Raw genomic sequence first — 11,240 nt, 5'->3', positions numbered from 1 at the left:
CTTGAAAGAATGATGAAAGGAGACATGTTACTGAGATCTGAAAATCATAAAATGATTCTTGAAGCAAGAAAAAGCAGTGAATACAAAAAAAGAAGAAGAAGCGAAAAAAAAACCGAAAAAAAAAAGAAAAGAAAGAAAAAGAAAGAAATAAAGTTGTGATCCAAGGCAATAAGATGTGCTTAAGACCCTGGACACCTCTAGTTTGGGGACTCTAGCAAAGCTGAGTCACAATCTGAAAAGGTTCACCCAATTATGTGTCTGTGGCATGTATGTATCCGGTGGAATACTGGAAGACAGAGTGCTTGGGCCACAGCCAGACTCAATAAGTAGCTGTGTTCAAGAATCATCATACTTAACTAGGAGAATCAATGACATTATCTGGATCCTGAGTTCCTAAAGAAGCCAATCATTCTGAATTCCAAAGGATAAGTGAGATGCCAAAACTATTCAGAGGCAAAAAGCTAAAAGCCCCGCTCATCTAATTACTACTGATCTTCACAGATGTTTTTTGGAGTTCATTGCATATTCTCTTCTTTTTATCCTATTTGATCTTCAGTTGCTTGGGGACAAGCACAATTTAAGTTTGGTGTTGTGATGAGCGATAATTTGTACGCTTTTTGGCATTGTTTTTAGTATGTTTTTAGTATGATCTAGTTAGTTTTTAGTATATTTTTATTAGTTTTGAGTTAAAATTCACTTTTCTGGACTTTACTATGAGTTTGTGTGTTTTTCTGTGATTTCAGGTATTTTCTGGCTGAAATTGAGGGATCTGAGCAAAAATCTGATCCAGAGACTCAAAAGGACTGCAGATGCGTTGGATTCTGACCTCCCTGCACTCGAAGTGGATTTTCTGGAGCTACAGAAGCCCAATTGGCGCGCTCTCAACGGCGTTGGAAAGTACATCCTGGGCTTTCCAGAAATATATGATAGTCCATACTTTGCCCAAGATTTGATGGCCCAAACCGGCGTTCAATGTCACCTCAAGAAATTCCAGCGTTAAACGCCGGAACTGGCACCTAAATGGGAGTTAAACGCCCAAACTGGCATAAAAGCTGGCGTTTAACTCCAAGAGGAGTCTCTACACGAAAATGCTTCATTGCTCAGCCCAAGCACACACCAAGTGGGCCCGGAAGTGGATTTTTATGTCATTTACTCATCTTTGTACACCTTAGGCTACTAGTTTTCTATAGTAGGACCTTTTACTATTGTATTTGACATCTTGGTAGCTATCTTTGAGTTTCATGCTATCTTAGATCATTGGGCTGGCCTCACGGCCATGCCTAGACCTTGTTCTTATGTATTTCCAACGGTGGAGTTTCTACACACCATAGATTAAGGTGTGGAGCTCTGCTGTACCTCGAGTATTAAGCAATTACTATTGTTCTTCTATTCAATTCCGCTTGTTCTTTGTCCAAGATACACTTGTTCTTCAACTTGATGAAGGTGATGATTGACATTCATCATCATTCTCACTCATGAACAAAGTAACTGACAACCACTCTTGTTCTACAAGCAATCAAGGCTCAGTGAATATCTCTTGGATTCTTTAATCGGAGTCTTCGTGGTATAGGCGAGAACTGATGGCGGCATTCAAGAGAATCCTGAAGGTCTAACCTTGTCTGTGGTATTCTGAGTAGGATTCAATGATTGAATGACTGTGACGTGCTTCAAACTCCTAGCAGGCGGGGCGTTAGTGACAGACGCAAAAGGATCGATGGATTTTATTCCGGCCTGACCGAGAACCGACAGCTGAATTCCGCTATGCTGTGACAGAGCATATGCAATCGTTTTCACTGAGAGGATGGGAGGTAGCCACTGACAACGGTGAAACCCTACACGAGCTTGCCATGGAAAGGAGTAAGAAGGATTGGATGAAGACAGTAGGAAAGCAGAGAGACGGAAGGGAAGGCATCTTCATTCGCTTATTTGAAGCTCTCACCAATGATATACATAAGTATCTCTACCTTTATCTTTATCTTTATTCGTTTATCACTATACCCATTTGAGTCTGCCTGACTGAGATTTACAAGATGACCATAGCTTGCTTCATAGCAACAATCTCCGTGGGATCGACCCTTACTCACGTAAGGTTTATTACTTGGACGACCCAGTGCACTTGCTGGTTAGTTGTGCGAAGTTGTGTTTATGCCATGGTACTGAGCACCAAGTCTTTGGAGTCATTACCGGGGATTGTTTGTGTATTGAAAAGTATTGATCACAATTTCGTGCACCACTTATCCCATGAATCCAGGCTATCCTTGGGTTGTGAATCCAACCATACTCTAGCTCTGTCTCTTACAGCAAAAGGGAAAAGCATGAGTCTGTAGACTTCAGGATCAACTCCATTCGTCTTTACAGTCTCACAGATCTGCAAGAACTCAGTTAAAAACTGATAAGGATCTTCAGATGGAAGTCCATAAAACTTGTAGTTTTGTTGCATTAAAGCAACTAGTTGAGGCTTAAGCTCAAAGTTATTGGCTCCAATGGCAGGAATGGAGATGCTTCTTCCATCAAACTTGGACGTTGGCTTTGTGAAATCACCAAGCATTCTCCTTGCATTATTATTATTTTCGGCTGCCATCTCCTTCTCTTGTTCGAAAATTTCTGAAAGGTTGTTTCTGGATTGTTGTAATTTAGCTTCTCTTAATTTTCTCTTCAGAGTCCTTTCAGGTTCTGGATCAATTTCAACAAGATGCCTTTTCCTTGTTCCTGCTCATATGAAGGAGAAGAAAACAAGAAAGAAGAGGAATCCTCTATGTCACAGTATAGAGATTCCTTTATGTTAGTAGAAAAAGAAGGGGGTAGAAGAATGAGGAGGGGATTCGGATTTTGGATGAAGAGAGGTGAAGAGAAGTGTTATAATTAAATAATTAAATAGAAGAAGAAAGAGAAGAGAAATTCGAAAATAAGTTTGAAAAGGAGTTAGTGATTTTCGAAAATTAGAGATAAATTGTAATTAAATTAAAACATGAAACAATTAGTTAATTAAAAAGAATTTTTTGAAAAAGGGATGAGATATTTTCGAAAATAGAAGAGGGAGAATTAGTTAGGTGGTTTTGAAAAAGATAAGAACAAACAAAAGTTAGTTAGTTGATTGAAAAAGATTTGAAATCAAAATTGAAAAGATAAGAAGATAGCAAGTTAGATAAGATATTTTGAAATCAAATTTTGAAAAGATAAAATTTTTGAAAAAGATCAAATAAAAGATAAAAAGATTTAATTCAAAATTTTCAAATTATTTACTTCACTAACAAGAAACTACAAGATAAGATTCTAGAACTTAAAGATTGAACCTTTCTTACAAGAAAGTAACAAACTTCAAATTTTTGAACCAATCACATTAATTATTAGTGAATTTTCGAAAATATGATGTAAAGAGAAAAAGATTTTGAAAATAATTTGAAAAATGTTTTTTGAAATTTTCGAAAAATAAAAAATGAAAAAGATATGATTTTTGAAAAAGATTTTGAAAAGATAAGATTTTTAAAATTGAAATTTTGACTTGACTTGTAAGAAACAACTAATTTTGAAAATTTTTGACCAAGTCAACCCAAAATTTCGAAATTTGGAGGGAAATAAGAAAAGATATTTTTTTTATTTTTGAATTTTAATTATGAGAGAGAAAAACAACAAAAATACTTAATGCATGAAATTTTTAGATCAAAACAATGAATGCATGCAAGAATGCTATGAATGTCAAGATGAACACCAAGAACACTTTGAAGATCATGATGAACATCAAGAACATATTTTTGAAAAATTTTTGATGCAAAGAAAATATGCAAGACACCAAACTTAGAAATTTTTAATGCTTGGAAAATATGAATGCAAAGATGCACATGAAAAACAAGAAAAGACACAAAACAAGAAATCATCAAGATCAAACAAGAGGACTTATCAAGAACAACTTGAAGATCATGAAGAACACTATGAATGCATGGGATTTTCGAAAAAATGCAAGAAAAATTTTTAAAGCATGCAATTGACACCAAACTTAAAAATTGACTCAAGACTCAAACAAGAAACACAAAATATTTTTAGTTTTTATGATTTTCTAATTTTTTTTTTGTATTTTTATTAAAATTTTTTTCGAAAATAAAATTTATAAAAACGAAAAATAAAAGAAAAATTTTTGAAAAAGATTTTGAAAAGAAAATTACCTAATCTGAGCAACAAGATGAACCGTCAGTTGTCCATACTCGAACAATCCCCGGCAACGGCGCCAAAAACTTGTTGTTGTTGCCGGATTAAAAACTTGGCACCATTGTGGGTTGGAAACAATTGTTTGAATTGTTGTTCGAAATTAATTGTTCCCCGGCAACGGCGCCAAAAACTTGGTGGACGAAATTGTGATCCATGTTCTTTAAGTTGTACTCATTGTAAAATTATGGAATTTAAGAAATTGGCACGGGTGAACACAACTCCGTTCAACTAACCAGCAAGTGTACTGGGTCGTCCAAGTAATAAACCTTACGTGAGTAAGGGTCGATCCCACAGAGATTGTTGGTATGAAGCAAGCTTTGGTCACCTTGTAAATCTCAGTTAGGTAGATTAAATTTGTTTATGGGTTCAAAAATAGAAATAAGAAAATAGATGAAATACTAAAAGGGATAGAATACTTATGCAGATTCATTGGTGGGAATTTCAGATAAGCATATGGAGATGCTGTATGGCTCAAGGACGCCTGCTCTCCTACTGCTTCAACTCAATCCTTCTTACTCCTTTCCATGGCAAGCTGTGTATAGGGGTTCACCGTTCGATGATGGCTACTTTCAATCCTCTCGGGAAAATGGTCCTCTGCGGCTGTCACTCGCATGGCTAATCGCCTGGAGGCATCACCTGGCCGAAGGCTACATCCCATCCTCGCAGTGAAAACTACGCTCACGCGCTCTGTCACAGCACGGCTAATCACTGGTTGGTTCCTGCGCCTACTGGAATAGAATCCCTTGATTCTTTTACGCTTGTCATCACGCCCAGCACTTGCAAGTCTGAAGCACGTCACAGTCATTCATTACCGGAATCCTACTCGGAATACCACAGACAAGGTTAGACTTTCCGGATTCCCAGGATCCTACTCGGAATACCACAGACAAGGTGAGACTTTCCGGATCCTCATAAATGCCGCCATCTATCTAGCTTATACCACGAAGATTCTGTTGGGGAATCTAAGAGATACACATTCAAGCTCGGTTGCATGTAGAACGGAAGTGGTTGTCAATCACGCGCGTTCATAAGTGAGAATGATAATGAGGGTTATCTAATCATCACATTCATCATGTTCTTGGGTGCGAATGAATATCTTGGAATAAGAATAAGAGAGAATTGAATAAAAGAAAATAGAATTGCATTAATACTTGAGGTACAGCAGAGCTCCACACCCTTAATCTATGGTGTGCAGAAACTCCACCGTTGAAAATACATAAGCAAAAGGTTCAGGCATGGCCAAATGGCCAGCCCCCATGGTCTAAGAACTATGCGTTCAAAGATCTGATCCTAAGATCTAAAGTGATCAAAAGGTGTCAAATACATTAGTTAAATGTTCTATTTATAATAAACTAGCTCCTAGGGTTTACATGAGTAAGTAATTGATGCATAAATCCACTTCCGGGGCCCACTTGGTGTATGCTTGGGCTGAGCTTGATCAATCCACGAGCTGAGGCTTCTCTTGGAGTTGAACTCCGAGTTATGACGTGTTTTGGGCGTTCAACTTCGGATCATGACGTTTTTCTGGCGTTTAACTCCAGACAGCAGCATGAACTTGGCTTTCAACGCCAAGTTACGTCATCAATTTCCGAATAAAGTATGGACTATTATATATTGCTGGAAAGCCCTGGATGTCTACTTTCTAACGCCGTTGAGACCGCGCCAATTGGACTCCTGTAGCTCCAGAAAATCTATTTCGAGTGCAGGGAGGTCAGGATCCAACAGCATCAGCAGTCCTTTTGTCAGCCTTTTTCAGAGTTTTGCTCAAATCCCTCAATTTCAGCCAGAATTTACCTGAAATCACAGAAAAACACACAAACTCATAGTAAAGTCCAGAAATGTGAATTTAACATAAAAACTAATGAAAATATCCCTAAAAGTAGCTTGAACTTACTAAAAACTACCTAAAAACAATGCCAAAAAGCGTATAAATTATCCGCTGATCAGGCGCCAAAAACTTGATGTGCGGAAAACGATCCGACACAAAACTCACCGGCAAGTGTACCGGGTCGCATCAAGTAATAATAACTCACATGAGTGAGGTCGATCCCACAGGGATTGAAGGATTGAGCAATTTTAGTTTAGTGGTTGGTTTAGTCAAGCGAATTAAGTTTTGGTTGAGTGGTTTGTATTTAACAGAAGCTAAATTGCTTGGAATGTAAAGGGGGAAGGGAAAATTGCAGTAAATTAAAGAGCAGGAAAGTAAAGTTGCAGAATCTTAAAGAACAAGAAAGTAAATGACTGAAACTTAAAGTGCAAGAAATGTAAATTGCAGTAACTTAAATTGCAAGGAATATAAATTGCTTGAATGTAAAAGGGATTTGAGGATAGGGATTTCAGAATTTAAACAAGAGAAATTGAATTACAACAATCAATAGAACAGAAATTGAATTAGAAGCAATTAGAATTCAAACAGAAGGAAATTAAATGCAGCAAAGGTTCACAGAAGAACCAAGAGTAAATTGAGACCTCAGGACTCCAGAGACTAGGTAGCTAAGCCTAGATCTCAATTGCCAACCCAGATCTAAGATCACAAAGCAATTAACAAGAAATTGAAGAAGAAGCAGTAAAGGAAATGTGTTTGAATTCAATTATGCAGAAATGAAATCAAAGAGATTTTGAATGGAGATTGAGACAGAATTTCCTCAATTCTTCACACCCAAAACTCAAAACAAGAAAAGTAAAAGTGCCCAAGCAAGAACGAGGAAGAAGAGAGATCAATTCTCCTCCCCAATTCTCTGAAATCTCAGTGAAGTCACCAAGAGAAGTTGCAAAATTCAAAGTTCCCAAGAAAGTGCCCAATTCAAAAGTCAAATAAAAGGTGAAAAGTAAAAGTGAAAGTAAAGGTCCTCATTACATCAAACTAACTCCTATTTATACACTTTCTATTCTTGGATCTTGGGATTTGGATGGGCTTTTGATTTGGTGAAGAAATGAATTTTATTGGATTTTTAATCCAATTTTAGCCCATGAAGGATTGCTTCCAGGAGGCTGCCCTGCCCTTGTGGAGGGCAGGGCAGGATTTGGTGCGTGTGGCTATGGTGCGGGCGTGGTGCGTTGGTGTGCGCTGCAGGATACTGCCCTGCCCTCGCGGAGGGCAGGGCAGAAAAGTTTGGTGCGCCAGATTGGTGCCTTGGTGCGCTGCTGGTGCTGCCGAATGATGCCCTTGGTGCGCCAGGTTGGTGCGCCTGTGTGCCACAACAAAATGCTGCCCTGCCCTCGCGGAGGGCAGGGCAGTGTTTCCAAACTGAAGTCCCGCGTTCGAGACATGGCTGGAACGCACGCTACTCATTTTCCTTGGCTTTCTTGGCACCATAATCAAGCCTAGTTCCTTGCTTCTTCCTTGTTCCGTGTTCGACTCTTGTGGCATGCAATGGTGAACTTTTTCTTTGAATTTTTCCTTTTGGAGAGCCCGATACTGCCCTTGTGGAGGGCAGGGCAAGGTTCTTCCTTCCTTTAATCCAAGGCACCATTTTGTGCTCTGCCCTTGTCGTGGGCAGGGCAGAGTTGCCTAGCAAGCTTTGTTCCCTTATGTTGCCCTCCTAGAAGGCAGTGTGCCCTTGTGGAGGGCAATGCTTGCCTTCCTCATTTTGTGCGCCACACTTCTTCTCTCTTTGACCACATTTTCTTCTCCTTGGGCCACACTTCCTTAGGCCATGCTTTTCCTTTTTTTTCTTTTCTTCACCTACAATAAACCAAAACAACCACTCAAAGTATCACTAAATTCAAGAGGCTTATAAATCAATTAAAATTCAATTAAATTTAGCTTAAACCTCATGAGTTAACATTAATTTCATGGTGGTTGTTTGATTTAAAGAAGTTATGCATTTCCATTCCAAATCACTTACTTAGGATGCAAGAAAGTGCATAAAGACAAATAAAACAAGTAAAATTAGCTTGAAAAATGGGTATATGATGACTAGTCATCACCAGGATGGAGAACATCTGCTCACAGTAGCGGTTAGTGAACAGCGCAGTGTCCCTTGTTGGAAAGGCTTTCTCGGTTTCATTGACCTTGATGATCCTCTTACCCCGCTTTGTGGATGGCTTGACTGATATTGAGGATGGTTCCATAGCTAGTGCTCTTTTTGTTCCTCTCCTCATCGGTGGCTTGTTAGAGGCTTTCTTTTTACTCTTCCTGGTGGCCATCCTGAAAAGGGAGAAAAGAAAGGGACATGAAATCAAATAGCTAGAACCGGAAGGAGGAAAATACAAGTGATAATCAATGCCAGGGTAAAGAAGAATGTCGTAAACACATCGTCGCGACTCCATGTAAGTAGGACATCAATGGAAATATAGCATGATATATTAAGGCAATTAGATGCAAGATGTTTATCAGCATGCTGGCAAAGGAATGAGTAGCATAGATCAAGCATTAATAGCTCAATTTGATTATCAAATGTAACAAACTAACAACCACGTTTGTGTTGAAAATAATATTTAATCAAGAAAAGATTGCAAGGGTTTTGTGAAAAACAGGCAGTAGAGTAGAAGAATAGAATAATTAAGAATTCACAATGCCATACGGGCTTTTCACAAACACTTGATATGAATGTAAAATATTTTAGGGAAAGTATGAAATCCAAACATGCATGCAACCCAAAAATTAATATTAATTGTCAAATCACTCCCTAATGTATCCATAAGCAAATATAGAAGAAAATAATCACCCATTTAAATTTCTAACACCAATTAAAAGAATGCGAAAAGAATAGATAAATAGTAAGAAGGAAAGAACCTTGAGAAGAAGATGAAAAGAGAGAGGCAATGGAGGATGTGAGTGGGAAAGAAGTAAGAGGAGAAGAAGAAGAAGAAGATAGAGAAGATAGAAGAAGAAGAAGAAGAAGAAGAAGAAGAAGAAGAAGAAGAAAGAAGAAAGAAGAAGAAATAAGGAAGAAGGAAGAAGAAAGAAATTAGGATTGGGAGAGAAAAGATAATAAATCTGGGCGGCGTGCTGATTGGGTGATGCGGCGCTACCGACGCGGACGCGCACGACGTGTGTCTGCGCGGGTTGCACAAAAAGAGAGGGGCGCGTACACGCACTATACGCATATGCGTGAGGGGGGTTGTACTACTGGCGTGAGTCTAACCCCGCACAACCCTTTGTAACTTGTCGTATTGGGGTGAGGGGGATGTGCGACCTGTGCGCGGCATGTATGCGCACGCGTGGGTGGCCAGATGGGTATGGGGACGCGTACGCGTCAAGGACGCATACGCGTGGGGCAGGTTGTGCGTTTAGAACAACAGCAGCGCTAGGCCAGCACACTAATCGGCCATGCACCCTTTTTACGTCGATTTTAGGGGCGCATGTGCGGGCTAAGCACGCGCCCGCGTGCAAAGAAGAATTTGTGAGGGGTGTGTACGTACCAAGTGCACGTACGCGCAAGGGAGCTTGTGCGCAAGGCACACCTCCTGCGCAGCTCCCACACAACTCTCTGCCAAATTTGGGAACAATGTGATTCACTAAGGGGGTTTGCGCGCACCATTGACGCATATGCGTCGATGCCCCCTCCTTTTTTATGAAGAATGTAGGTGATGATGTAGAATGTAAGAATGTATGTAGTGATAATGAGAAGAGTCACTAAAATAGAAACTAAGAAAAGAGGAGCGATCATACCATGGTGGGTTGTCTCCTATCTAGCACTTTGCTTTAACGTCCTTAAGTTGGACGGTCCACAAGCTCAGTTGTCTACTGATGGTGGATCTTCTAGGAGGAAGATCACCAGTTCCATTTTGTCCTTCATCTTCTCACCATGGTAAAGCTTTAGGCGGTGACCATTAACTTTGAGGATCTTGGGGCTTGAGGGATGACGCAGGTGAAAGACGCCATATTGTTCAGCCTTTTCCACCCTATAGGGGCCTTTCCATTTGGATCTCAGCTTGCCTGGCATGAGTCTCAACCTGGAGTTGTAGAGGAGAACTAACTCACCAGGTCTGAACTCTTTGTGCTTTATATTCTTGTCATGTACAACCCTCACCTTCTCCTTGTATAGCCTGGAATTCTCATATGCTTCTAAGCGAAGGCTCTCTAGTTCCTGTAATTGCAACTTCCTTTCAGCTCCGGCTTTCTCAAATCCCATGTTGCATTCCCGTACCGCCTAGAAAGCTTTGTGTTCTATCTGCACTGGGAGGTGACACTGATAAATCCCATTTTTAGAGTTTATCTTGTATAGATTTTGAGGGTTTTATCAATGATCCTACGCACTTATTCATATGAAAATGCATGATTTTGTGTTCCTTTCCCAATCTTGCCTCATGGATGAAAACATGCTTCCTTTACACTAAATTAGATATATTTTTAATCCTCCTTTAGTATCATTTGATGCCATGATCCGTGTGTTAAGTGGTTTTAGAGTTTATAGGGCAAGGATGACTTGGAGGGAGAAAGGGAGTACGCATAATGGAAAGGAGCATGGAAAAATTAGGGAGTACGCATAAAGGAAAGGAGCATGGAATTCCAGCAGCGGCGCGCGCGCACACATGGCGCGTCCGTGCAGATTCGAGCTGCCAAGAGCCAGAGCCAGGAGCCAAGCTACGAGCTGGCATGTTTAGCGGCTGGACTATGATCCTCATGGACGCGCCCGCGCACGTTATGTCTGCGCATGGATTGCGATTACCCAGGGGCGCGTGCGCGTACTGTGCGCGTATGCACCGATGGTCACACATGATTTTTTAAGAAAGCACGTGACCAGAGCGTAGAGGCAGTTAGAGACCCTATTTTGGGGTAGAGCTTTGGCAGGAAAAGCTGAAGAAGGCCAAGGATTGAAGGGTTAAAGGGGATTCACTCATTTTTACTTTTTCTTAGATATTTTTCTAGAGTTGGTTACATTTTTGGGTAGAGAGAGAACCTCCAACCTCTCTCTAAGATTTCATTCTCCATTGCAATTCTCCTTTGATTCTCTTGGTGAGATCCATTGTAATTCACTTTTACTTTGATGCAATTAGTAGATATACTCTTCTCCTATTCTCAATTTGTGTTCTTTTGATCCTCTCACTTTGGATCTAGCTTTGACTTTGTTACTTGGATTTGGACTAGT

General features: G+C 40.0%; 1 protein-coding gene across 1 annotated transcript; it reads right to left on the bottom strand.

Annotated features, from left to right (window-relative positions):
- Positions 1-9,884: 9,884 nt before the first annotated feature.
- On the bottom strand, positions 9,885-10,283 carry LOC130957243 (uncharacterized). Its single transcript, XM_057884114.1, has one exon. The coding sequence runs from the start codon at positions 10,281-10,283 to the stop codon at positions 9,885-9,887; it is 399 nt and encodes a 132-aa protein (XP_057740097.1).
- Between the last annotated feature and the right edge of the window lie 957 nt (positions 10,284-11,240).

The sequence above is a fragment of the Arachis stenosperma genome, chromosome 10, assembly GCF_014773155.1.
Source record: "Arachis stenosperma cultivar V10309 chromosome 10, arast.V10309.gnm1.PFL2, whole genome shotgun sequence".
NCBI lineage: Eukaryota > Viridiplantae > Streptophyta > Magnoliopsida > Fabales > Fabaceae > Arachis > Arachis stenosperma.
This window is presented reverse-complemented; position numbering and strand designations above follow the sequence as displayed.

Coding starts and splice junctions, on each gene's coding strand:
- LOC130957243 (XM_057884114.1), bottom strand. CDS start 10,283: ATGGGATTTGAGAAAGCCGGAGCTGAAAGGAAGTTGCAATTACAGGAA.